This window comes from Diaporthe citri (assembly GCF_014595645.1).
Source record: "Diaporthe citri strain NFHF-8-4 chromosome Unknown scaffold_6, whole genome shotgun sequence".
In the NCBI taxonomy this organism is placed as follows: Eukaryota; Fungi; Ascomycota; class Sordariomycetes; order Diaporthales; family Diaporthaceae; genus Diaporthe; species Diaporthe citri.
This window is the reverse complement of record NW_025064851.1, coordinates 3,499,324-3,526,295: the sequence shown is the minus strand read 5'-3', so window position 1 is coordinate 3,526,295 and position 26,972 is coordinate 3,499,324. Positions and strand designations below refer to the sequence as shown.

Genomic DNA, 26,972 nt, shown 5'->3' with positions numbered 1-26,972 from the left:
GGCGGGCGCCGCGTGGGATGTGGGACCGCATGAAAAAAAAAAAAAAAAAAAAGATGTACATAGTCTAGTCTGGATACTGTACCACGCGGGATAACATCCAGTAACAACGACCTGCTATCCGGTGCGACAGGCGACGACCGCGGTTTTCGCCACTGGGGGTGCGCTGTAGGCTATGTTGGCCAGGCCGGTCTGGCTGCATATCTGTCCGTCTGTTGGGAAAGTATTAGCTTGGGAGGGAGCGAGTACTCGACATCTAGTAGGGACTATGTAGTCTGCTGGCCTGTCTTAGCCCTCGAAGTGATGCAGCGGACTCGAGAGCCCACTTTGACAGCTGTGATATAGACAGTACTATTACTGGGTATCTCGTAGTCTTTGCGACGATCCTCTGAGGCTTGTCGGGGTGCGAGCACTTGGCTAACCGACCAGTCGTACTCGAGCATCTCCCCTTTTTGCCCTCTGGTCCAAAGCTCAAAGCCCAGATGACCCGTCTGCTCACGTATTCCGACCTGCTGGAGCTGGGTGATGACGACTGTCAGTCAGGTCGATGTGGACAGGGCGGACTGGGTCTCCCATGTCGGGACCCGGTGGTCGCCCGGTCAGAAGTTTAGATTGCAAGGTGTGCTCGAGCCGTGAGGAGGCTTTGCGTGCGGGCCTGGGCGGGTGGTGGGCTGGCTCTGCGTGGTAGTGGACCTTGGTTTCCCCGGAATGACGGGTGGTCGAGTTGTTTATTTACAGGGCAAGGTCTTGAAACAGCCCAAAGAGTCAGCGTATGCAGCTGGGTGAGCTTCGTGGTGATCGCCTAGCTAGTGACTCGCGATGGCGACTCAAAGTTAGAAAACTGCCGACCGGCGCCTGTCTTGTCTGTTCCTCTCTCTCACTCTCTGTGTTCCTGCGGTACGCCTGGGATGCAAGAATTGTCCAAGTGATGAGTGGTGAGCGGTGCTGCACAGCCGGCTCGGTACAAGCTGTAACAACCTCGAAGTAACATGATGATCGATTTAGGTTGTCGGGACTGGGCTCGGAGGCGGCCCAGTGGCCAGAGTGTGCCCTGCACCCCTTGTCCTTGCAGCAGCCCGCACCCACTCGTTGCGCGGGAGACGGTCTTCCAAGACCAATTGGTCGGCCCAACAAGCACCGCCGGCCCTGCCAGCTCATCAAGCCACCCTTTACACCGGCATCCCAGCCTAGCCAGCCCAACCGCCCTCGCATCCAGTCTTCCTTGCCCGTGTCTGTCCTCTCCTGCCTGACCTGACCTGACCTGACCTGGGCCATCCGAACGGAGGAAGCACGGCAGAGGGCGGTAGAATCCTCATCCTAATGTAAAATCCTGGCAGCGACAAGGTCTGAACACACAAAAGTAGACACATGTACTGTAGAAAGACAAGATCGGAGAAGACGGCCTCCTGCCCGAGAGACTTTTCGACTTCTGGGCACAGCTCCGCGAGATTGATAAGTCTACGTACCTGCAGCTAGGAGCAGTGCACACAGCTCGACAGGGCAGGACAGGGCAGAGCTTGGTCTGGCCTCGACACTGCCCGCCGCACTCAGTCTGGCCCATCCACCACCACCAACCCCCCACACCCCCCTCCTCCAAACCGACCTCACTCTTCAGTTCGCATCTACCCTCTTTCGCTGCGCTGCTCTTTGAACCTCCCAGGAAACTTGTCGGCCCAATACCTCAAATACGCAGCCTGCTCGCTTAACTGCAGGCCGTTGCGATCCAAGCGCGTCGCATCGCATCGCTTCGAATCTCATTGGGGGCCTGCCCACTTTCGTGGCCGGGGTGCACTTATTTCGAAGGCTGGGAGAAACCAGAGCTGAACCTGGACTGGCCCAAGGCTCCTCCACCGCCACCAACCTCGTCTTGACCGTTGCAACCTACTCTTCTCTCCCCAGCGCTTTTCTGCATCTTCTCAGTGCACGGTAAACTTCCTGGGGCATAGTCAAATCTCTCCTTTCCTCTGCCCCCCTCTCTCTGGTCGTCCGACCGTACCGTCGCACGTCGCTCGAGACTGTTTCGGTTGCACTTTTCTCTGCTGTAAGTGCGACCTGCATCTTTCTGGCAGAGCTCCATAAACAAGGCTCCCAACCGCTCACTTTGCCTCAGCAGCAAACCCCGGTTCCCATTTCCTGCACCTCATGTCTTGACCAAAACAAAGCAGCCCCAAGTCCGAGGCTCGCCCTGCGACAAGCCCACCGCCCGCCTTGCTCTGGCCCCGTCCCAATTGTTGCTCCCCGCCTGCATGGTGCAGTGGTCCTGCACCCGGGGACTTGGCCAGGACTGGGAATAGAGCGGGTTTCCAGCACGGCTATCGAGTGGCACATTACCTCATCCTGCAAGTCCAACAAAAAGCCCACGCCTGGTGGGATCGCTGCACGCCATGGGTATCGATTCGAAGAAAGCACCTCCACTCCCAGCCCCCACAGAAGAGTCCGAGTCGACTGTGACCCAGACAGAGCTCGCGCCCTCTGACGTCTCCAAGCCAGGCGACGACAAGTCTTCCTACTCCCTTCCAGAGGACGGCACACCCGTCACCATCAGGACCCGCGGCCACATGCCTGATCGCTCTCAGACTTCCTTGCTGATTGAGTATTTCGAGGCTGGCAAGCCCTCCGCCTCCCCGACCAAGAGCACCGAACGCAAGCCGAGCGTGCGGGTTCGCCTCACCCCATCCAAGAATCGGAAGACCGACCGCATCCAGATAACAGAAACCAAGTCGTCTAGTGGCCGCAAGGCCTCCCTGACTCGCCGCCAGGAGCGAGCTGCTCCGCTGACCCCGACCGGCCTCAAGTCCAACGAGGCGCTGTCTGCTGTCAGCGGTGACCAGGAAGACGCAAAGAGCATGCATTCGTACACGTCTGCGACTGAAGAGTCCAATGTCTCTCGCAACCCTATCGAGGTCGAGATCGACCGAAGTGGTCACCGGCGGCGCCGACCTGCGAGCCCACTAATACCAAGTGCTGACAGCAAGGCTTCCTATCAGCCAGGAAACATGTCTGATATATCAGCGATCCCCACTGACAGCTTCCTGGATGGTTCTGGCCCCTCAACGAGGCTTACCGAGAAGCGCAGCAAGAGTCCTTCGCGGGCGAGAGATGTCATTGGTGGTGCAGCTGCGGGAGTCGCCGCCGCTGCCCTAGCCGACAAGATGCGCAGCAAAAGCCGATCCGAGCTTAGTGAGAAGGAGAAGTCGGTCGTGTCCAAGTCCAAAGACCGGGACAGCTCAGAGCGAAGGCACAAGTCCAAGAGTCGCAAGAGCAGTGGCAGTGAACACAAGTCCGAGTCTGGCAAGTCGTCGCGGAGGAAGTCTAGCAAGCTGAACGAGGAGTCGGTCTTATCTGGCGCGGATTCTAGTGTGGTCTCATCAGCCATTTCTCACAGCCATCGTTCAATGGACGCCAGCTCTATGCGTTCCGGTGCTTCGAGATCCTCAATCAACAACCCCAAGCTCCTAGAGACTGTCGAGGATGCCATCCGGCGGCTTATCCTTCCTGAGCTCACGGCCATCAAGAGGGAGCAGAGCAAGCGGGAAGCCCGTCGAAGCTCTGTATCGAGTGGGACAACGGCTTCTCGAGACGATCTTGGTAGTGAACGCCGTCAGTCAGGATACTCAAGCAAATCCAGAGAGAACCTCTCCAGGGGCAAAGACCGGAGAGGAAGAGAAGCTCGTCATGACTTGGTCGAAAGCCCCGTCCCAAGCGTGGACCACGATTCTGTCGACGAGTCGCTGCACGAAATTTCGGAGGTATCGCGCAGCAATGACAAGCTGAAAGCTGCTGCCGGAGGAGCCGCCGTCGCCGCCATGGCTGCAGCCGCCTTGAACGAGAAATCACCGGCTATTGCAAGGGAACAGCGCCGCCGCCGCAGAGCTGAAGCAAAGAGCCGCGCCTCTGAGATATACGTTGAGGAGCATGAAAGGCTCGGTGAGCCCGCTGCACCGATGCCGTTGTTGAGCGAGGTCAACCCCTCAGAGATCACCCGGACATCCATTATGTCTGCTGACACAGAGCGGCCCCACTCGGCCAGTGAAGAACTCACGCCAGTGCAACAAGTTGCCAGGGGAACACCATCTATCGATTCAAGGTCTACTGTGACCAGCAGTCCTACACCAACAAGGACTCCAGTCTCTCTCCAGGCTCTCGGAGCCCAGCATGCCAACATATCCCATGGGGATCTTAAGACCCTGTCTCAGAAGAGGACAGGGGGCTTCGATGACGAGGAACAGTACGAAGACCGAGAATATGGACAACGAGCTCCAATCAGCCAGGTAGAGCCTTATGATGACGACGAAGACGATTATGATGACGGCCCTTACAACGATTACTATAACACCCAAGACGTGCCTCCTCCTCTGAAGTATGTGCCATACCAGCCTGAGCGTCGTGGTCTCAGCCCCATACCAAGCGTTTCGGGCTATACGGAGGGTGGAAGCGAGATCCACAACCGCGAGTCCAGGCTCACTCACAGAACATCTGGGTCGTTTTCGTCCCCCGACAAGTCCCTTCGTCATGGCGCGGACTCCCCCAGTCTTTTGAGCAGAGGATCATACCAAGACGATCGTAGTGTGCAGAGCTCAAGACTGGGTTACAGAAACACCACCTTCACAGACGACAGCGAACTGGACCGCGTCACATCTGGTCAAGCAGTGCGTGCGGTCGGCGCCAACCCAGATCTGGTGAACTCTCCGACCGGTGTCCAATCTCACGTTGCGTCTCTAGTTGAGGGTTCGGCTTTGGACGATTCAGTGCTCACAGGCGAATCTGGCCGCAGTGGTCGCCAGTACGATGCTCGTGGCTCCGAGGTCATCAGCGAGGAAGATGTTACAGACCAGACAGCATTCCGTCACAAGGGCTCCCTCGAGAGTCGCCGTACAGCCGAAGAAGAGGCTGCTTCACAAGGCTCTGAACCACCACACGAATTTGAGGAGTACGACCTCGACGAATATGGTCGAAAGGTTGCAAGATCAAAGTACCGACACTCTCCAACGGCTTCGGAAGCCGCCATCACTGGTGCTGCTGTCGGTGCTGCGGCGGCAGCCCTCCGGGCAGCTGCAAAGGGCAAGGGCAGACAGGGCACTGAACATGAGGAGTCTACGAGCGACTTTGTGGGAGAAGGCGTCCAGCGGAACAAGTCATTCAAGGACCGAACTAATGAAGGCTACCTGCCAGCCAGTACCCCGACACATAGTGTCGACCGCCTCGTTGGAGAGTATGAGAAGGCCCACATCGGACACAGCGGCTTGCCAGACCTCAACGATCCATTGCCAGAGATAGGGTACTTCGGCCATGACGATGATTCAATCACCAACCCATCGCGTATGAGTGACCGATTCAGCGCTACGCAAGAAGCTAGAAACGACCATTGGGAGGAACGGGAACCAATGACCCCCACACAACGAAGCGTCAATGGAAGTCGAGGACTCCAGGAATCTGTCAGCGGGCAGTCCTTGACCCTCGACGAGGCCGCGGGTGCCGCTGCGGTGGCAACCGCAGCTGCCATGGCACACTCTCACAGTCGGCAGACAAGTCAGGACATAGACGAAGAGTGGCACCGCACTTCCGAGGACCGCAAGCGAGATACTATCGTCACCAACCCCTATGAGGGCACAAGTCCTCTCGCCAATGCGCCTGGACTTGATATCGATCTTGGTCAAGCGCCTCACTTCGACCCTGATGGGTATGTCACAGGCTATGGTGCCCGAAGCCCATTTGGGCCAAAGATCGATGAAGGCTACATCTCACAGGGCCCTAACAGAACGCCCGATCTTAAGGGCAAGGGCATCGACTACAACCAGCATCCGCCCATGCCTGGCAACATGGATCCATTCTACAACCCACAGGATTCGAAACACATGAGTGGTCTTTCTCAAGGCATGGGCTCTCCTTTGTACGATGCTGCCACGGGTGCGGGCATTGACCGCATCGAGTCAAACGACATCATCGCACTCATGCAGCACCTCATGGTCCGTGATGCTCAACGCAGCGCACGTGATACTGAGATCTTGGTCACTCTGGTCCGTACCGCTGCTGAGATGCGGAATTCGTTTGATGACATTAAGAAGATGCTCGCGGACACCGAAGATGTCATCATCACAGAGGTCAAGGACAACACCGACAAGACCGTGCAGCGCCACCTCGGCGGTCCACGGCCGTTCCCAGGCAGCGCGGCGCGGTCGGTCCAAGGCTCACAAGCTGGCACGGATAATGAGAAAAAGACACGAAACCTTTGGCGAAGGGCACTTAAGGGACTCGGCGCCAAAGGTACGAACGACCTAACTAGGATCGAAGACATGCTGATGCAGCTGCTTGGAGAGGTTGATGTCTTGAAATCGCAGACTGCTCCCGGCGGTATCAGCCATGACAGCGGCCCATCCCTCGACAACATCCAGCCAGCGGTTCAGTATGAGCAAGATCGTGGCTATGAGCCTGAGGGTCATGCAGGTACTTCGACTGCAAGCTACGGCAGTCAGTCTGGCCATCTTTCCATCCCCCGAAATGCCTCGTATGGCTACGAGCGAAAGGTATCGGGTCACCGGATTAGTACCGTGCCGGAGGGAGACGAGGACGATTTCAACGAGGACTCCAATGTCGTGGTTCATAACCACAGCAACACAGACATGCTCAGTCCGGATCAAGAGCCCGAACGCGGCAGCTCCGTCCCCTTTGGGGACTCCTCCGCAGTTGCCACCAGGTGCCCAAGCGTCACTGAGCAACGAGAACACTCCTCGCACCGAGAATCGGAAGAAGCACAAGTCGAGCGGTTCTGCGAGCTGGTTTCCCAAAATTTCCCGTTGGTCTGAAACCACCGCGTCGAGTGTTGGCAAGGCTTTCAGAAAATCCAAGGAGACGGAAGCCAGTTCACTGCGTGGAGGACCCTCTCGCTCAGGTTCCGACTTTGCAATATACGAGAACTACCCAGTGACGGATCCCTACGGCGACGACCATCTCCCCTCTGGTTACTCGGAGACGAACCTAAATGGAAACCAACGGCACGATCCCAACCAGATTGAGCCCGAAATGCAATTCACCATGGCCGGTGTGAGTCGTACTCCGGTCCCAACTTCACAGAGCCCTGTGCAGCCTCAGACCGTACAACCTTTTCCTGTGAACTACTCAACGCCAGAGGATCCCAAATACAAGGCTCACCGCAACTCACTGAACTTGCAGCACCCACAACCGCGCCCAGGCCAGACCGAACAGTTCCGGAATGCCCTTGAGAGCTCCGCCCAGGATTTCGACACTCCCATGTCACCCAAGTCTGCAGACTTTGGCTCGGTCACTAGTCTGGGCCGTTATGCAGGGCACCAGCCAAGATACAGCAATGGGTCTGCCACTGGTGAGCAGGGCCAGTACACATGGACGGGCAACTCGCCTGCCCAGTCAGGACCGCCGCGACCGCCGAAGGAGCCCTTGGAAGAGCCTGGACCGCGAACTACGACCCCAACCAGGAGTCGGATCTCAACACTGGGATACAAGCCTTCCGGTAGCCCCAAGCCAGAGAATCGCAACCTGCAGAACGTCCTTGGTGCGCCTGGCCGGAGACCCAGTGGGCCTCGTGCAATGGGCACGAAGAGCCCCGCTCCGGCTGGAGATGAGGAGAGGAGGAGGAAGAGAGGTATGCAACTTTCTACATAGTCGACGAGTTTCTAGACATATGCAGAGGTAGCTAACAGCGATCATTTGGTATAGATACATTCGGTTCTGTCGTGTCACAGGAGTCAGATACCTTTTAGAGGAAGGGCTCTCCCTATGATGGCTGGCTGCGTGCTGTCCAAAATGGTCTCGACCGGTAGAAACGACGGGCATGTTCTCCCGGAGCAGCACCTTCGTGGCGCGAGGTATGCCGCCGTGTGAGAGTCCGGGCTCTGGCCGCTGGATGGCCTGCCCGATACATCAACGCAACGGACTCTTACCGATTTCCTGGACGACACAAAAAATAATAATACTTTTCTTCCCCGTTGGACCGGGGAATGACTCGAGGCATCCTCTCCTTGTGGTTTACTTTGCCACATTGAGGGTGTCCCGCCGTATCAGCGTGCGTTTATAGAATTCATTTCAACACATACTTTGAAAAAGGCATGAAAAAAAGGCACTTCAGGGGAGTTTGTTGTGATGATAGACGACTGACGTTGCGGAAGAAGGGGGACAGGGAGGCGAACAATTGAACAATCACGATGACATGACCACCATTTGGCTTATGGCGGTACGAGGCTGAAAATCAAGGGGAAGAGCGGCGAGGTGTTGATTTCTTGAATCCAGCGGGCCTCATTGGTTGGCGATGGTGATGATGGTGATGATGACGATTGGAGCTTAGAACGAGGGAAGCGTTCAAGGAAAGGAATGGACAGATAGTCCCGTCTCATCTCACTCACGACCGGCCGCGGCTAAGCATATGTTGATCATCATGTTAGATACCCTTGGAAACTGTTTTAATGCATGCTCCTATTCTGGCATAATCCATCGACTGTGTAAAACAAATGTGTAGAGGTAGATTGTGTGTATACGTATCGCGTGCACCACACAGTGAACTTCGGACCAATTCAAGCTTTCCGGCCGGAGCTTAGTCCGGCTGGTGAGTGCTGGCGGCGCGAGCTCGTGTAGCCTTCCTCCGCACTGCATACAGAGACTAAATGGTGGGCATGTATTGGCCAGGAGAACAAACCCGGGTTGGCTGTCGTCTGTGTGTGGCTACTATAGTAGGTGACAGCAGCAGGAGCAGGAGCATGCGGGCTGTTGATGCCTCCGACATGTCCGAAAGGAGCCGTGCTTCCAAATCAGGGGGCTGCGCGACGCGAGGCATTAGTAATGACCAGCTCACGCAGCTTGCGTGGAATCGAGGGGAAGTTGCGTCTTGTTACACATCCACCTTGACGGCTTGGGTCGCAGTTTGTCTACGGAGAGAGGAGATAAAAGGAAGCAGTGTGTCTCGTGGTGGAAGCTATAGAAGCTATTTCGAGGCCAGGCTGAGACTCTTTTCATCAAGTCAAAAGCAATACCTAGGAAGCCAATAAAAGATTATTCTCTGAAAGAAAAAGCTGGGTACCTCCTAACAAAGGACAACAATGGCACCATCGAACTCGGACGTAGCCGTCATCTTCGGCGTCGGCTCCAACATCGGCACAGCGCTCGTCAAGGGCTTCGTCGACGCCGGATATCGCGTGGCTACGGTCTCGCGCTCCAGCCCGTCGTCGGCCGACACCTCGTCCAACCCCCTGCATATCCAGGCTGACATCTCAGACCTAGCGGCGGTCACAGGAGTGTTCGACAAGATCAGGTCGGCGGGCCTGGAGTTCCCCTCGGTCGTGATCTGGAACGCAGCGGGACTCACACCTCCCCAAGAGCCAGAAAACCCGTTGTCCATCGCGGACTCAGACCTGGACCGGGACCTGAACATCATGATCAAGTCGCCGTATGTTGCCGCCAGGGAGGCCGTCAAGGTGTGGCAGGAACGGGAGGGCAAGGACGGCAGGAAGGGCACATTCATCATGACTGGCAACCTGCTGCCCAAGACGATCCCCCCTGTTGCCTTGTACACGTCGCTCGGGATCGGGAAGTCTGGTGCGAATTTCTGGGTGGGCACAGCCGACGGTGTGCTCAAGAGCAAGGGAATCAGGTATGTGCCCTTGCTGTTCCTCTTTTCATCATCCTTGCCCCTTCGATGCGTGAAATCGCGGTGTCTAGAAATCGACACTGGACGATGAGATGCGAGTTCCCCTCCGCTCATGGCGTTACGTTCGATCGACGACAACTTGGTCGTCGCAGACTCGGCCGTCAAAGATTATCAGATCAGCATAGCGCCCAGCACTCTAGTTCCTCCCAGCACTTGCTGATAACAGAGTACGCCAGATTCTTCTTTGCCGACGAGAGGACCAAAGACGGGGGACCAGTAGGCAAAACACCAGACGGTGAATCGCATGCGAAGGTCTACCTTAGTCTGGTAGAAGGGAAGGAAGACCTGCCACATTATGTCACATTTGCCGAGGGAAAGTACCGCAATTTCGATTAAGCCGTTACCTTTGGTGCGCAAGACGGTCGTTGTGAGGGAACGAGGCTGCTCGGGATCAGCTCTGACTTCTGTGTCCCGGGAGACGCGCTGGGGTGATCAGAAAAAGGCTGCCAACCGCTCGACGCTTGCTTTTCGCAATGCTGATGCAGGCTCAAGTCACGTGGCCAGGTTGTCGTATGGGTCTAGCTGGGAGTGTCTCTGTGTATGGCCTGCGTTGTGGCAATAGGACTTTGTTCGGATTCATCGAATGAAAGACATCCTCCGTCTTCAGAAATGTGCACATGTGACATTGCAGACTTCGCCATGCGGCGTTGCCGTCACGTCTTTCAGCGCCCGGTCTTGTCTCAGGGATACCAGCCGTAGCTTGAATGATCCAGCAAATAGCAATCAGATGTCTTGGCCGACCTTTCGTGACAGCCTGGACCGCGTAGGATTGGTGTTACTCCGGGAGCTCCAAGCGGAGTGAAACCTCTTACAACACCACTGGGTGAAGGGAGCATCTCCGCGGGTCAGCTAATATGTCTTCTTGCTCGGCGTCCATGCCAACAGCACGGCGTACAGCTGTGTTAGTGAAGGATTTTCAAAGAATAGTAGATGACGTTGCTGTGGTGAAGAGTCATACAGAGGAGGAAAAACCGGACTAGAGGCAAACAATGGAGAGACGAGGGAAGGATAAAGACAGAGAAAAACATTTTTTTTCCCACGCTATTTCCAGGATTCCAGGCGCAATCCAGGGCGAGCTTCGGCCGTTTCGCGCTTCCCCAGATTCCCGGTCCGAGATCATCAGCCCTGGGAAGGCCCACATAGACCGCGAACAGCCGAGGCCCCACCGCCGAATGACCAGAATGATGAGGTGTTGCTAAAAAAATTCTGCCTGGCGCCGTGACCGTGCCGGGGGCGATGTGCTAGTGTGCTGTCAAAACCGCAGCTTTGGCTCGCGGGCCTCGAGAGCTCTCAGGCGGTGGATTGTCATGACACCACGGGGCTGCGTGTCAGCGTCATCGGTGGACCTTCAAGCTGGCACAGACAGGCTGAGGGGGCGGGACGGGAGGAGCTCGCACGATTCAAGCCGTCGAAGGAGCTCTTCCTTTACACATAGTGTACTATGTACTTGGGGCTCACGAGCTTGGCTGACAACACCCGCGCCGGTGGGCCTCTCCAGCAGTGTCCAGCCCTTCTTACACGTAGACTGGGTGGGTGTCGCATGCAGCTGCCTGGTTGGATGTGAGATCTGCAGCGATCGGTTGCCCCTGGCATCACCACCAATCCAGGCCAGCCCTAAAATCCGGGGTTGGGTAGCTTCCATGCCTTCTCCCTCGCCGACTCCAGGGGTGCATGTGAAGGGAGGTAATAACGGATGCTACATTGCCATGCTGCCATGCGTGGCACGGCACGGACAAATTGGCGCACACTTGCTCATCCCACGAGGTTTGGCCCACACGCAGACCTTGGGAAGTACAAACTCGACGGACTCGACCAGCTCAGCAAGAAACTGCCTCTTCTCCTGTGTAAGCTGATGGGCACATCCGTACATGCACGCGTGCGTAAAAACATCGCGAGGGTTCGACACCTGGTCGAAGCCGGTAGAAGCGTCACAGCTGGACCTCTGAAAGCAGAAGCACGGAAGACAGCTCCAGAAAGTAGGAGTCACCGGGCACGCCAGTCTGTGAGTGCGACAGTTCGCAGCTCGAGCACGAGCTCTAGTGCAAGCTGGCGAACGCAATCTTGTCCACAAATTGCAAATGTATCGTGACGGATGGACGAGAGGGCCGCGGTCGAATCATAATCTCGCGAGGGAGCGCATGGGCGTCGGTGGCCGTCGCAGGCATAGAGCATTGGAGCATAGAGCCGTCGACTCGAACCAACGGTTCGCTACAGCTTGGCGAACCCCGGATCTCAGTGACCCCTGCCGTGCTACTGACGAGGCATGTACCGTGACCAACAGGGAACCAACACAAGCGAAACAACAAGGTCGAAGGGCAATTAGAGATGATTTTCATGCCAGCGTCGTCTCTGCCGAGAGGGGGACACAAGTACCGGCGCAGGCCAAAGAGGGCGGGTGAGGTACAAAGGGGGCGAGACAGGGCATGACTAAAAAAGTGTCGCAGGGAGGGAATCTATGGGGTAATGCTTACCCCATCGAAAGCCAGGCAGTCAGGTCTTGTGACAAGAGACGAGACGCCATTTCGTAACTGAATGGTCATCCGGCATCACGAGCCACCTGTGCCGCCCCTGGGCACCCCTGGGGGCCCCCTGAAGCAACGGCGAGGGGCCTGCGAGCAACTGCCGTTAACTGCTAAGCGCCAGCGCGGCCAGGCCTGTATCCGGACTGCTGCCAGCGGGCCTCTTCACCTGGGGGCAGTCAGTGGCCTCAGTTCCAAGCGAGATGGTGCTGCAAGAACTTTTCCCTCCCTCTGCCGCAGGTAGCCCACGCAGCCCACGCAGCCCACGGCCCCCCTAGCCTGCTCCTGCTACTCCATCCCAAGCAAACCTGGCACGTTTCCTCATTCCTTGGTCGTGACACACCATCCTGCTCTGGTGAAATTTTCTTCACAAACTGTCATAGCTTTGCTGAGCAATTAAGCCGCTACTGCTATTATTGCCATGGCCATGGCACACATTTCTGGTCACACGGTTGGTTTGCCACGGGGGTTCTAGTGGAATCCCATGGCTCTGTAAATTTCTGCCCCTCCATCAAGGTACTATGTACTCAAGTACTCGCCTACTCGTTGTATTCGCTCTCCCGTGTGAGTGAGTCCCACCTCTCTTATATCAAGTCCCCCCTCCTCACCACGCCCTCACACCACCACCTGTTTGTGGCCCCTCTTCTCCTCGAAGTCTAATCAAGTGAATACACCTTCTCGTTACATTCTTGTCAAAGCACCCGAACTCAGCACGAACACCGTCAGCAAGTTTGGAGTCAGCCATATACGCACATACGCATACACATACACACACACAACCACACCACACCAACGTACACATATCTACATATCAACATGCCTTCCTACTCCATCACTGAGCCCCACCCAACGGTGGCAGCATCGACCTGGTGTCACGCCGGTCGTGGGTACGTTTCTACCCCCTCCCTTTAAGCGAGCCCCATCATGGAAAGAAACCCTAGACTAACACAGACAAACAGAGGCGCGGGCAACTTCTTCAAGGCACCAAAGGCAGTGACAGCACCCTCAGGCGTACCCACGCCCATCCACCCCACCATCAGCAACTCGACCTCGGCCACCACCAAGTTCCACTCTGGCCGCGGCGGCGCGGGCAACGCCCACTCGAGCATCGAGCGGCCCGTCATGTCCTTCGAGGACGAGTACGAGCGCAAGGAGCGCACCGAGTCCGCCTCCAGGCCCGCCTTCACCGGCCGCGGCGGCGCGGGAAACTTCAAGTCCGCCTCGTTGTCCGCCAGCAAGCACCAATCCCGCAAGGGCAGCGACGCCTCCACCGCCAGCAACGCCTCCACCAAGAGCGGCAGCAGCACGCGCTCCGGATTCCTGGGACGGCTGAGCGCCTCGCTGTCCAACAAGCAATAGGTGCTCCCTCTCGCTTGGACGTGTGTCTCTGAAGGCTCGTTGTCGGTCGCCGTTCGTCCATGGGTCACGACTTGTGGGGCAATTCACCCGCACTCGCAAGTCTTGATGAGTGACCTGGACGGTGGCCTCACCAGCTGATGGTGATTGTTGCACCATCCAACCGGCACCCACATACACACCACTTTTTGCGATTACGGCGTTGAACGGTCACCCTCAAAAAAGTTCGGTCGGGAGATTAGCGAATTGTCACTTATGGCGCGTGCGTTTACTACCCCGGGGTGCCTCAGTGCAGACAGGAAGCTCAAAAGAGAGATGGACCTGGATCGATTTTCTTCACAATCTTTAAAGAACTCGATCACCCCCTTGGCTGGCAGACTCCAGGGTGGGAAAAGGAAATTCATTGCGGGCGGCGTTTGTTCTGGTGAAAAGAAACCATTGGTGTACCATATACCCCTCAAAGCGATTTTTATGAACGTTCATCAACATACAATGCGTTGTACTGTGCTTGTCATTTTGTTCCACATCAAGCGTCTAATGAAAGTGAGATTGATAAAACTATATGTGACTCTCAGTTCCAATGCCCGAATATTGATGTTGGCGTGCTCGGGAGTTGCAGATTAAGAACTGTAGTTCAATTGAAGCTGACCAATCATTGAGGACCTCTCTCTCATTTAGGGTATGGCGGAGAGTGCCGGTACAGACATTCGGGCAGTAAGATGCGCTCAGGGCCTCTCAGCCAACTGGCATAGCTCTTTCATCATCCATGGGTATCATTTCTCCATCTATAGTGAGCTTGCAACTCCGGATACTGCAGCAGTAAATGCCTCTAGTTGCGAGTCGCTACCCATCATCAACTACCTCTCGCACGGTCCAAGGACTCTCCAACCCCAGGCAACATGAAATACGCGCTCGCTCGCTTCTTGCGTTTTACCTCATGTCTCATTTTGCAATACCTTCCTGTATCCTGTCTGCCCTTCACACAACACAGCCTTGCTCTAGCTCATGTGAACTTGGTGTGGATTATGTCGGGGTTCTCATGCCAGTCGTCAATGCTGACCCACATCTATTCGCAGTGTCAGTCAGCCAAAATTCAAGGTCTCGAGGCACCAACGGCCCAGCATGAGGCTTCCCAGCCGGGATCTCGACTCACCTTCCTAAACGTGCTCAGCCCGGCCAAAATACTGCCGCCGATCCAGGTCGAGTACTTCCTCTCGGGCGGCGCAAAGATCTTTATGCGCATGTCTTTGACGGCCAGCCTCTGCACCTCGGTCAGCAGGCGGTCGCCGAAGCCCTTGGTGAGCGTGCTGCCGCCCGACAGCACGATGTTGGAGTACAGCGCCTTGCGCAGGTCCAGGTCCGTCCTGTTGATCGAGTCGACCACGATCTGGTGGACGCCTGGGTACTCGAGGCCGATGATCTCCGGGTCAAACAGGATCTCGGGCGCCCTGAAACGCTCAGCGCCGATCTATAACACGCGTTCCTCAACGTCAGCTTGTTCCCGCATGGTGAAGCAATGGGTCGGTATGTAGATGAGAGACCTCCGTTCCGCGGACGCACCTTCATCTTGTTGCCATCCGGTAGCGTGTACTCGACGACCTTGTTCTGGTCCAGCTTTATCTGCGCCCAGTCCTTCTCCTCCTTCCTAGGGTCGTGCGCCACGTACGTGACCGCCTCCTTGATGTGCCTGACGACCTCCTTCTCGGCGCTGGTGTGGAACACGTAGCCGCTCTTCCGCAGCAGCGTCTGCAGGTACTCTGTGATGTCGCGACCGGCGACGTCGATGCGCTGGATGCTATTGGTGATGGCGAAGCCCTCGTACACGGGCACCGCGTGCGACACGCCATCGCCCGCGTCGAGCACGATGCCCGTCGTCCGTCCCGATGCGTACAGCGACAGCACGGCTTGTATGGATGTGTAGAGCGCCGGCACGTTGAACGTCTCGAAGAGGATCTGCGCCGCCGTGTCGCGGTTGCTCCGTGGGTTGAGCGGCGGTTCTGTCAGGAGGACGGGGTGCTAGGGCCAAGTCCTCACGATCAGCTTGGATTCCAGGTGCACAGAGCTCCTCCCGGCGTCGAAAGGACGGGCAATCTCACCTCTTCACTCAGCGTCTTCAGCCCCTCGTCGTATACGTATCCCCAGATCTTCTCCATGTCGTCCCAGTCCGTGACAATGCCATGCTCCAAAGGGTACCGGATCTTCAGCAATCCCCTGAGCTCCGTCGCAGCTTTCTGCCCGATGAAGACCTCGCCCTCCAGCGCGCCGGCCAGTACCCTAAGGTGCTTGGGCCGTCCCACGAAGGAAGGGAAGTAGCATTTCGGCAGGTCGTCGCCAGCGAAGCCAGCTCGTATCGTGCCGGACCCGTTGTCCAGCACTATGGGCGCGTTGTGCAGGGACTCGGCCATCTTGTCTCCGCTTCAGCCGTCTTCCCCTCCCAGATTCACGATATGGGGCAAATAGCTAGAAATCGTAGATGCACCTCGCCCCGGTGTAGGCATACGTGGGGGGCGCAGGCTGGTCACCGCTTTTGCCAGGGAGTGCCGGCTCTGTCGCGTCGTTTGCGGCTCTCTCTTGTGCGAATCACCTCGGGTCTTTCGTCATGACGCGGCCAGAAATATGCGAAACGGTTCGTCGAGTCGAATAGCGCTCGGGGAACGAGCCGTCGTGGTGGTGTTGGCTGTGGTGGCAGTAATGGTGTTGCGCCTGCGTTTGGACGGCAGAACGTCAACTGGCACGAGCCGCACGACGCGATTCAAACAACTCGCCAAACAGATCAACAGGGGTCCCTGAGCTAGCGTGACTGGATTGGCTTCCGCGAGACGCGTGGGCCACATGCTGCCCCAAGTTTCAGCTGTCAAGCTGCAGCCTATTCCTCTCACAGCGGAACAAAGAAATGGTAAAGAGCGAAAAAGCAGCATGGGAGCGGAAGTCGTCAGACAATTTTCTTGTTAAATTTTGACTACCACATTCAGTGCTGAAATGCCTTGAAGCTGACTGCATGGTCAGAGACGAATATTTTGGCCTGTCTCAGCTAGCTAAATCTCGCGTCTCGTGGCCAGGCTGCACAATTACTAGTTTAACCTACCTTTCTAACTTCGTGATGTTAATCTTACAGCAGCACCGCAAGTTAACGGAGGAGTGCAATCGATGCGGAGTCTTGAGAGAGTACCTCGAAGGGGCTCTCGTTTCTTCACAATGCATCAGTTCAAATACGACATCCACTGCATCTTGAGTTTGGGGTAGTCGACTACAATAAAAATAAAAACGGCGTCGACTGATCCACTGCTTGCGAGTTCATAATTATCGTGGCAAAATGAAATCACCGAAAATCAAATGACATTGCCGGCAAGTGAAGACAATCATCTTGAACAAAGTAAATTATACTCTTTTGAGAGTACTTGAGAACTATCGTGGTATTCTAAACCCAATCACAAAGTATCCACCTATTCCAGAACGCCGAGAACTATGCAATATCCGCGATGGGCAGAGCGCTGTGCAGATGTAATGCTTTGGTCCCAGTCACTTCTATTATCCCATTCCATATCCCCCCTCTTGACCCCGAGATGTTGGGAAAGACCATCTAGAGAGCGCCGATGCGGCCGTCCAGAGCCTTGGCGGCAAAGTATGGCCAGCCCAGAATGACTGTGAAGCCACTTGCGAAACTTCAGAGGAAAAGTTAGCACGAAAGTTGCAATTTGGAATAGGGCTTGTCGAGGTTCAAGTACTTACACGACGGCCTGGGATCCGACCCGCTTGACCTGCTTGCCCCAGCTGGCGCTTTGTGTCTGGCTGGAGATGGGCAGGCGCTGGAATGGGTGAGGCTCAAACGACCGTGCCACGTTGCGCATTGTGCGCATCACGGAGAACTGCCTGGTAGCCTGTGCCTGGGTGGAGGCACGGATGGCGGCGCGGGCGACGATGGGCGACATATTGCTTGTTGGTAGTTGTGGTTGTTAATTAAGACAGGGAGTGTCCTTGTATGACTTGTGAGTTGAGTCTGTGTGCGACTTGAACCACAGTGGTGTCACTGGCGTGTGTCTGATTCGACGAGTGGAGAGAGTCGTGCGAGTGTTGCGAGCTCTGGTGCTGCAGGTACGGTATGATTTGTGTGGAGAGGAGACTTTGTGTTCCCAGACTAGGTTTGTGTGGAGATTGGTCTCAGGTGTTGATACACTAGGAAGACTAGGAAGAATGAGGTTGATTGGAGATGTTTCTTTTTAGGCTGGTGTTTGATGATGATGAGGGAGCACAGAAACATTTGACAGCAGTTTGCCGTCCCGGTCTTATAAACCCATGACTTCCCAAGCTGCACCCAGCCGGACGAGCCTTACCTTTCCGATCTGTCGAAATTTCCCCAGGAAGCCGTTCTCGTATGGCCAGATGGCCGGCGAGGATTTCTCGTGGGCAATCCCCGCAAAGACCGATTTAGCATGGTTTGCGCTGGGCAGGTGAGGACCAGGCCAGAGTCGGCGCGAGGCCATCATGCCATTCCGACTACTAAGTGAGCAGATGCGCAGGCAGATGACGGCCTAAGGCGCGCCGAAAGGGGCAGGGCCAGCGCCGGTCGCTGCTGGTCGCAATGACTGCTCGGCGGAGCGTCGAAAATAGAAGGATGAAATGGCCAGACCGCGGGCGGGAATCGAGTGACAAGACGCTCATCATGGGCTGATCGGGCCCCGCCGACAACGGGCAGGGCCAATGGAGAGTCGATGGGGCCTTCCCCAGAGGTTCGCATGGCCCAAAGCAGCCTAACGCACAGCCTCTGCCTCCAGTACCGCCCTCCCGGGACACGCTGACCATGCTTTTGGCAGCAATGCGCCCTACCGTACCTCCGGGGTTTGCTTTTCAAAACGTGCCTGCTTGTTGGCCGGGATAGGGGTTGGGAGCGGAGCCTCGACCTCAGAAGTCCTAACAAGTTTTCCTGCATTTGCCGAGTATCTGGCGACTGGTCGCTCCTAGTCTTCCCGCGGCCATGTATACAGGTACCGCAGCACCGGAGTATGCCGAGAGCCAACGGCTCTGCAGCCATGACAGCTTGGCATCAACAGATGTCACCAGACTAGCAGACCACCTGCTGATTTCAATGGAAGTTTGTTAGTGAGTCACCTAATTTCATCCGAAGAACAGACAGTCCGGTTGAACACAGGGTCTGAAACAGCTTAGAGGGACCCAAGAATTCGGGACCATGTATACATCTCCTTGTAGTATACCATCATCGTCTAGGCCACTTTCTGTGGGATGACCTCCTGTGGGATAACTTCCAATTGCGCTGTGCCCTGTGGATCAATTCCTTTGGGATGATTTGTGGTGGGATAAGCTGTTGTGGGATAACCTCTTGTGGAACAATCTCGAGGATCTGAGATCCCTAGGTGTTGTCCACTCTACCGGGAGCCGCACGTCCGACCTTCTCACTCATGTGGCCCCTGTCCGATTCACACTTTCCTCTGTCACTACTTTCTACGTTGGAAACATTACCTCGGAATCGTCCGCAGAGCACAGAAGACACCTGGCGATGCAACCGATACATTGACTCTCAAGGGTGGGCCACACCGCAAACAACATCCGCATAGATGAATATTTGCTCGTTTGGCCAGTCCTACATCCTCAAAATCTACTGTCATTGTCGACGCCTTCCTGATTCCCTATTGCCCTTTGATATGTCCCTGGCCGTGGACGCTTGCGGCCCCCCCGCTCGTGTTGCCACCACTCGTCACAAAGCTGGTACTCATGGTGCTGCGTCGAGTTCCGAGATATCCCAGCTCGTAGGGCTCCGGTTCGTTGCCGCCTTGACCTTTCCCACCTGCGTTGAACGCACGCTCGCTGTTCGTCTCATCCGTGGCAGCCGATCCCCGTCCTTTTGTCACTGCCCTGAATCACGTGTTCCTTTTGCCTGAGGAAGCGGTGGTGCCCAGCTGACTACTCCTCAAATAGACGTTATGATGCTGACGATCCCAGGTGCTGCCCCCAAGTACCCCTCTGAAAAGAGGTCGCATGGCAGGGAGGCTTCCCGCAACGACCCCCGTGTTGAGTTCGACGACATGCCAGATCGATATATTGCGTGAATCCCACAACCAGTCGCTATAGTTCCCGAGGTTGTACAAATAGACCCTCTTGATGATCGAGGCGGCGCATGCGAAGACTCCCAGACCAAGCACGGCGATGAGCCATACACGCGTCCGGCGGTTGACGTTGAGGTTCCAGAACAGGGGGGCTGGGATGACCACTGCGAAGAAGACGTCGGTGGCAATGTTCAGAGTCGCGTCAGTATGTCCCTGGCCCTGAACGACATGCTGAGGCCAGCAGGTGCCCTTGACGCTGCTGTCCCATCGCATGGCTGGATTACTGCACTGGAACATTATAGTCTGCATCATGAAGCTGCCAGTCGGAGGTAACCCTAGTATCGGCTGTGTCATGGCGTATAGGATTTTCATCTTAAGGTTGATTCACGTGGTGGCTCTCGACTCACAAAATTACTGAGGAAGGCCCAGCTTCCCATGATAGCCATGACAGTCATGACGAGGTATGGATACGCAGTGTGTCCCGCAATTCTCAGCAACGCAAGCCCGACGGATACTTTCACAGTTGCTACCGCGACGACATATATCGGCCCCGAAATCACGTTCATCTTCATGCCTTCCGAGTACATCGCGGGAGGGATGTCGCCAAAGTGGCGTCTCGCTCCATAATGAGCCTCAGCAATGATTATGCCCTCGCCTGCTAGAGAGAGGAGCATAGCCAGGCATATTGCTGCGTCCTACAGGACGACTGTGTCAGATTATCTTTGCACGACATCAGATGGGGAACGGCGAACGCCAGCCTACATCCCAACCGAAGTTCCGGATGATTTTGGCCCGAACAAACACACGCAGCGATAGGACGACCAGGGCGGTTAGTGTGCAACCAAGGTGGCCACGATTATCACGATCCTTTCATCGTCACTCGGATTCGACTTCAAAGTAGGAGGATGCATCTCCTGCCGCCACTGTCGGCTAAGATGCGTGGTATGGCATGGCAACTTCAAGCAAAGGATGAGGTGAACGTCTGATCGAGAATCCTTTCAGAGTCCGGGTCACCGTTGCACTATTTGGAAAGCCTGCATTCCACGCTTATTTAACCGGCTCGCAGATGAGGCACAGTAATCATCAGAACAAGGAGCTGGGCACCTACGTATACAGACTGGCCCGACCGCCCGTAATGAATACCCAAGACAAACGAGGCCTCAAAGTTTGACATCAAAAGAGAAGGGCGCTCAAGCACTGTGGCGGCAAGGAAACCGGCATCGGGCTAGACTTCCCTCGATTGCCCTTCCTCATCCTTCAATGGGCCCATTCGCAAGGAAATATAGCCTTGGCCGTTGGCCCATGTCCCAACGAGAGCCTCATCCTTGTACGTCGGCTCGGTCTCCGTGTCAGTTGGCCTCATCTCGTTGATGATTGATACGCGACCAAGACTGTCGGCACCGGGACTCCGAGAAGACGGGGTGCTCAGAGATGAGGATTCAAACCAACTGCATCCCACGTTACGTTACTCGAAAGAGCAGGCGGAAGCACAGGAGTGGATATATGGTGTTCAACACCTGGTCACCGAGAGTTTCAGAAGACATTCACATTCAGTCCGATTCTTGTCATCGAGCGGTCTCACCATTATAGGATTCGACTCCCGCACGGGAAGAAATTCCACACCGGGGTACTTATGTCCAGCTTAGGTCTCCTAAAGCTTCAGGATTGGGCTTCTCCAGTTACGGAAATTGGGTCTACCGGCGAGATCAGAAATGTCTTCTCACATGCGCCAGCGGGACTCTTACATAAGCATAATCGAGTGAACAGGCTCAGGTACTCTAGAAACCCGTGAAATCTAGAATAAATTTGAGATACGTCTTGTGCCGCCGGTCGTGTATTATACCGGATTTGCCGCTTCGGAGTGGTGCATGTGCTGTGGGTCGATCGAGCCGTGCCGCCAGGTCGCATCGGTACGACATGATAACTTGCAGGGACCTCAAATGTTGGCCAGACTTTCAAGAATTCGTAAACGTAGCAGGGGATCAGGAAGAGGGACAAGATGGCACCTACCAAGGGACCAACTACCTTGTAGGTTACCTCACAACATGGCGTTTAGCCAAAAGCTACTAGAGATTTCCCCGTAGAGAACTTTCCCACAATAGCTCAAATCAAGGAAGATTGTACTATAAGAAAAATTATGTACTAAATTCATGAATCCCTACGAGCCGTAATCACAGCACCGCCTCTAGGTTATGGAAATAATGGGGGACACTTTCTGATATAGCTCCATAATATCAGACGAGCAGGCTGATTAGCGGAAGAACTCTACAGGTATCCAATTGAATATCCAGTATTGGGTCATACCCTGTTGCGTGAACAATGTGTCTAGTTCACTACGCATGCGGTGTATGTTAGCCTGCAGTAGGGCGAGCTCAAGTGCTTATGGGCCCACTGGAGGAGACTGGGGTTTAGTTCTCCGAGCTGGGGCTGTCATCGACCTCGGGAGTGCTCCGGGACCGAGTCGATGCAGAATCTGTGGCTCTCGGGGGTTCGTCTGGTGGTGAGCGAGATCCAGCACCGCAGCCAGATCAGGCCCATGAGCCATTCATCTTGGAGGGAGTGTATTGTGACATAATAAAGAGCCCATGTATCTGATTACTGGCTGCATGGAATATATTAGTCGTTTCTGATCTCTGTCCAACGGTCGTGCATAGTGCCCAACATGCTGGCAGTCTCCAGCGGCCTCTAGGTAAGACGGCAGTCGATTTCCCGGCATGTTTCCTGAAATGAGGGACCAGACCTTCGGGTATTTGTAGTCTTTTGAGGCCTAGTGTCCGGTGGCCACAATATAAAATCTTTTGAGCGGTCATTTTCTTTACGGTGTACACTACTTCTGCGCCATGCATTTTAGAGTCCAATCGGAAGATCGTCAGCACCATCAGCTTCGGACTGGATAGTAAAGTGAGTCTAGACTCTTTTTTCGAGCCACTATTATCAAATCTTACTCCTGCAGAAGCAACAGGCCGTTTTCCATAAGCAATGGCAGCCCCAAATGCCCCGGTGCCCTCAGGCTTGATGAGTTTCTCTTGTGATAAGTGCCCAAAGATCAGTGTGCACATAATTGCTGTCTCCCTCATAGTGGCAGTCCTTCCATCTCATCATTCGTCTTCGGTATCTACTTCATGATGCTGTCCCGGAGTCTCGCCCTTCTTTTCTTGCAGGCTTCCCCAGTGGTGCTCACCCGTTCAGAGCCTTTTGGCCTGTCCAGCGACACAGCCAATCATGATACCTACAATCAACTGCAGGATCTTTTCGACACAGCTCGATCAACCGCAGTAGATACTCTTCAAAAGAGAAATGGAAGCTGTACTGAGGCCAACGTCGAGATTCGTAGGGAGTGGTGAGTACTTTCGGACATGCACATGTATTTGTCCGAATTCGTTAATTGATGATTGATGAGTTTGGTGCAGGGATTCTTTCGACAGAGATGAGAAAAAGGACTACATTAGGGCGGTCAGGTGTCTGCAGTCTACACCTGCCCTTGCTCCCTCGGAACTTGGATCCGGCATCAAGACAAGATTCGACGATTTTGTTGCCACCCACATGAACCAGACTCTCACCATCCACTATACCGGCACATTCCTATCATGGCACCGGTATTACATTTATCTGTTTGAGGAAGCATTGAGGGATGAGTGTGGATATCAGGGGAACCTGCCGGTAGGCTTTCAACTATCCGTCCCCTGACGACAGTCGCAACAAGTGGTAGAAACTGACACCCATAGTACTGGAACTGGCCCAAGACCGCCATCACGGGGCTACACGCCTCGCCGGTATTCGACGGCAGTGACACATCCATGTCCGGAGACGGCTACTTCATCGCCAACAAATCCTCCGTGAACGTCGCGGGAGGCGGCCTCGATCCGTTCTGGGTCCCGGCGGGCACCGGCGGCGGCTGCGTGAAGTCGGGCCCCTTCGCCAACTACACGGTGAACCTGGGCCCGGTATCTGTCTCCCTGCCCGGCGGCGTGTCCGAAGTGAATCCGCACAACGACACGGGCATCTTCTCCTGGAACCCGCGCTGCCTCAAGCGCGACCTGACCGACTACATCAACCAGAACTTCGCCAACGCGAGCAGCGTGCTGAGCGTCGTCCAGAACTACACCGACATTGCTACCTTCCAGCTTCTCTTCCAGGGCTGGCCGGACGCGCTCGTGGCCGGCGGGACCACGTTGGGTGTGCACGGTGGAGGTATGTACCTGTGACGACGGGTTTGAGAATTTTCCTGCTGACTGACACGTTTTAATAGGTCACTTTTCTTTGGGTGGAGATCCAGGCCGCGATTTATACGTCTCGCCCGGAGACCCTGCATTTTACTTGCACCACACGATGATGGACCGCGTGTGGTGGCTGTGGCAGATGCAGGATCCGGAGACACGCGTTTGGGGGGACAACAGCATTGCCGGCACCGGGACGTTCCTCAACGACCCGGTCAGCCCAGACATCACTATTGATGACTATGTGCAGTATGGCTATGCTGCGGGCCCACCGAGGCAGATCAATGAGTTGTTGAGCACGACGGCGGGGCCATTCTGCTATGTCTATGAGTAATAATTGTGAAAAATGGGTATTTGAGTATGAAAAGGAGTGTATATGAGCTTCGACAGCCTCGAAAATGTGTAACATGACTTTCAATATGAGCAGGCGCGGAAGACGTAGGTAAGAGGCACTATTGTGTGTTTCTATCTGGGTCAAAACCTGATCACGTCTCGACTCGGGAGACTGGAACGGGGATAGCCGAGACTTAGATTCACAGATCGGAACATATATCAACCAACACGTTCCAGTACACACTACGGCTGGGTGTAGACTTCTATCATGTAGATAGTCGTGTCACTAGGGACGAAGACCTGCTCGAGAGTTTTGCTGGAGGAGAACTCTGCTCCAGAAAATATCATAGAGAGCTACGTTTACAAAATAGAGAGTCCGCTGCTTTGGGTATTATCCGCAGTAACCAGTGAGAGCAAATCAGCCAGCTGCTACTGGAAAACCTCACTCCCATAGCGAGTGATCATCTATGTGGGTCTCTGATCAACAAATCCAATCTCGTCAACGATCTGGATGACCATCCCCATTCATTGGCAGCCGCTCCGCGGGTGCCGAATACATTTCGCCTGATCTTCACGAGTTCATCGTCTCAGGACCCTCGCACCCCCTCGTCATCATCGTTACCCAAGTCCATCGCCATGTCTTCGTGGGTTAATGACCGGGCATCAGATGACCCCCGCAGCCTTCTGTGCGACAACATCGCTTTCCCGGGTTTGACACGGTGGGTTGACAGAACGCTCCGCATGCCTTACAGACGCACGCTCCCGGACCCCAGCCTCCAGTCAACCGAGTCCGCCTCAATTGGGGCTCTTCGCGGCTCTGCAGGTCCGGGCAACGTGGCCAGCCTTGCCACAGGTGTCGCAGTGCTTCAACTCCACCACGCGAACGGTGATCTGCTCGCTCACGACCACAGGGGAGGCCGCGATGGCCCGGCGCAGGCCTTCGTGTGCGGCGAAATCCACGTGGGAGATGCCGCGGCGCTTGTTGACAATCTTCAGACACTTCACGGCCCCAAACTTCTCCATTGCCTGACGGAGATCGGCCACGGTCGGGCTGTGCGCTGCGTCTAAGGCTCGAATGTAACCGCCGGTTGCGCCTGCCGAGGGGCCGCAACCTGGGCCCGTCGGCTTCTCTTCACGGGATGGAGCACTGTGATGTTTCGGCTTCTGCGGCTTGATGCTCACGCTGGCTTTCACGTCGTCGTTGACGGTTTTGTTGGAGACAGGCTGGGCAGCCACACTCTGAGAGGAGGATTCGCTAGGGCCTGGGGCCAAAGTCTGCCGGTGAGTGTTGTGAATCGCACCGGTCGCCTTGGCCTCGACAGCAATGTTAGTGTCGGTCTTCTGATCCTGACCGTGCAGATTGACATTCTCCTTTGAGCTGTCCTTGTTGCCAGATTTCTTGTTCTGCCTCTTCTTCTTCGACTGAGCAAACTTTGTAGAAGCTGGCTTGTCGTCGTCACCCTTGGCACCGTCAGGGCGTGCGGTTGAGAGACGAGCGGCCGTCTGAGCAGGAGTACTAGCATGTGGTATAGACTTCTCGGACGTGAGAGACGTGGTCTTCTCATCATCCACAAGGATGTTGTATGGGTTGTCAGAAGCGAACAATCCCCGGGAAGTGGGTGTTGCCTTATCGTCATCTACCTCACTCAAGACTGGATCGCGTTCCAAACTGTCCTTGTTGCCATTGCCGGTCTTGCCCGAGATGGGAGTCTGTTTGGCGGCACCGCTGGTCTTGGACTTCTTCTTCTTCTGAGGCTTCTTGGCAGCGGACTCTCCAGTTGTAGACTTGTTGGCATTGGGCTTGTTGATGGTGGGCTTGCTGCTCGTGCCAGCAGAGTCCTTCGGCATCCAAGGCTCTTCCATCTGCTCTTGCATATCCAGTTTCTTCCGTCTCTCAGAGAAGTCGGTGACACACAACTGGCAAAGGAAAGCCGAGCAGTGAGGGCACTCAAACGCGATCATGCCGCGCTTCACTGAGCATGCCGTGCACTTGAACTTCTTGGTGTGCTGAATTTTGTCACACAGCTCTGAGTGTAGGCAGGTATGGAGCCTCTCTTCCTTGGAGACAGCGCCCATCTCTTTCCATCGCATCTCCTGCTTCTTCATCTCCTCGTCTTGAAGGTGGCGCCTCTCCAGAGCCTTGGATCGTTCCGCTGCTTTCTCGCGAGCTTTCTTGGCCTCTTGGCGCAGGCGTTGCTCTTCCTCGCGCAGATCTCTGGCCTCCTTCTCCCGTCGCTTGCTCTCCTGTCTTCGGCGCTCATTTTCCGCTCTCAGATCGTCGTAGGCTGCCTGGGCTTGCGAGGTGCCACGACGGGGCGGTCCACGAAAGAATCGAGATGTGAAAAAGAATTCAAAAGGGAAGGGAAACGGGAAGGGAGGAAATCCGAAGGGATCTTCCTCGTCGTCCTCCCAGAGCTCCTCGTCCTCTTGGCTGAAGATTGAGCCTGGTGGTGCGGTGTCGTATCGCTCGCGTTTGACAGGGTCGGAAAGAGTTTCGTGGGCCAGCTGGAGTCGCTGGAAGTTGGTTGTGGCTTCCTCCTGGTTGTTGGGATTCTTGTCTGGATGGTGGATCCTGGCAAGTCGCCGGTATGCTGAATTGATCTCCGTTAAAGAGGCTGAGCGCTCAATCTCGAGTTCAGCATAGTAATCGAATGACGGTGGAGGAGGCATCTTGACAGGGTGGAAAGGTTGACAACAAGGTGTGGTCCAGGATCTGCCACTGGACGTCGAGGGGATACAATCAGTGATGAGAGGCAGTGTTTTTGTCGATTTGCTTTAGATCTACGAAGCTGGGGCCAAGTGAAAGATCCAAGGTGTA

The 26,972-nt window shown here is 55.4% G+C and overlaps 8 protein-coding genes across 8 annotated transcripts; 4 read left to right on the top strand and 4 right to left on the bottom strand.

Moving 5' to 3' along the window:
- Positions 1-2,381: 2,381 nt before the first annotated feature.
- Positions 2,382-7,733, top strand: INS49_012943 (uncharacterized protein; the record flags this gene model as incomplete). Its single annotated transcript, XM_043173645.1, has 3 exons — positions 2,382-6,760; positions 6,816-7,615; positions 7,690-7,733. The coding sequence occupies 3 exons, from the start codon at positions 2,382-2,384 to the stop codon at positions 7,731-7,733; spliced, it is 5,223 nt and encodes a 1,740-aa protein (XP_043022942.1).
- A 1,329-nt stretch (positions 7,734-9,062) lies between these two features.
- Positions 9,063-10,006, top strand: INS49_012942 (uncharacterized protein; the record flags this gene model as incomplete). Its single annotated transcript, XM_043173644.1, has 2 exons — positions 9,063-9,613; positions 9,847-10,006. 2 exons carry the CDS (start codon positions 9,063-9,065, stop codon positions 10,004-10,006), a joined length of 711 nt encoding a protein of 236 aa, XP_043022941.1.
- A 2,999-nt stretch (positions 10,007-13,005) lies between these two features.
- On the top strand, positions 13,006-13,548 carry INS49_012941 (uncharacterized protein; the record flags this gene model as incomplete). Its single annotated transcript, XM_043173643.1, has 2 exons — positions 13,006-13,076; positions 13,149-13,548. The coding sequence occupies 2 exons, from the start codon at positions 13,006-13,008 to the stop codon at positions 13,546-13,548; spliced, it is 471 nt and encodes a 156-aa protein (XP_043022940.1).
- Positions 13,549-14,548: 1,000 nt separating this feature from the next.
- On the bottom strand, positions 14,549-15,950 carry INS49_012940 (uncharacterized protein; the record flags this gene model as incomplete). Its single annotated transcript, XM_043173642.1, has 4 exons — positions 14,549-14,611; positions 14,699-15,013; positions 15,106-15,561; positions 15,642-15,950. The coding sequence occupies 4 exons, from the start codon at positions 15,948-15,950 to the stop codon at positions 14,549-14,551; spliced, it is 1,143 nt and encodes a 380-aa protein (XP_043022939.1).
- Positions 15,951-17,125: 1,175 nt separating this feature from the next.
- Positions 17,126-17,474, bottom strand: INS49_012939 (uncharacterized protein; the record flags this gene model as incomplete). The annotated part of the gene is made up of 2 exons (XM_043173641.1): positions 17,126-17,207; positions 17,275-17,474. The coding sequence occupies 2 exons, from the start codon at positions 17,472-17,474 to the stop codon at positions 17,126-17,128; spliced, it is 282 nt and encodes a 93-aa protein (XP_043022938.1).
- Positions 17,475-19,418: 1,944 nt separating this feature from the next.
- On the bottom strand, positions 19,419-20,278 carry INS49_012938 (uncharacterized protein; the record flags this gene model as incomplete). The annotated part of the gene is made up of 2 exons (XM_043173640.1): positions 19,419-19,949; positions 20,012-20,278. 2 exons carry the CDS (start codon positions 20,276-20,278, stop codon positions 19,419-19,421), a joined length of 798 nt encoding a protein of 265 aa, XP_043022937.1.
- A 2,451-nt stretch (positions 20,279-22,729) lies between these two features.
- Positions 22,730-24,155, top strand: INS49_012937 (uncharacterized protein; the record flags this gene model as incomplete). The annotated part of the gene is made up of 4 exons (XM_043173639.1): positions 22,730-22,944; positions 23,015-23,264; positions 23,330-23,795; positions 23,854-24,155. 4 exons carry the CDS (start codon positions 22,730-22,732, stop codon positions 24,153-24,155), a joined length of 1,233 nt encoding a protein of 410 aa, XP_043022936.1.
- Positions 24,156-24,949: 794 nt separating this feature from the next.
- INS49_012936 (uncharacterized protein) lies at positions 24,950-26,824 on the bottom strand (the record flags this gene model as incomplete). Its single annotated transcript, XM_043173638.1, has 1 exon — positions 24,950-26,824. The coding sequence occupies one exon, from the start codon at positions 26,822-26,824 to the stop codon at positions 24,950-24,952; it is 1,875 nt and encodes a 624-aa protein (XP_043022935.1).
- Positions 26,825-26,972: the final 148 nt, after the last annotated feature.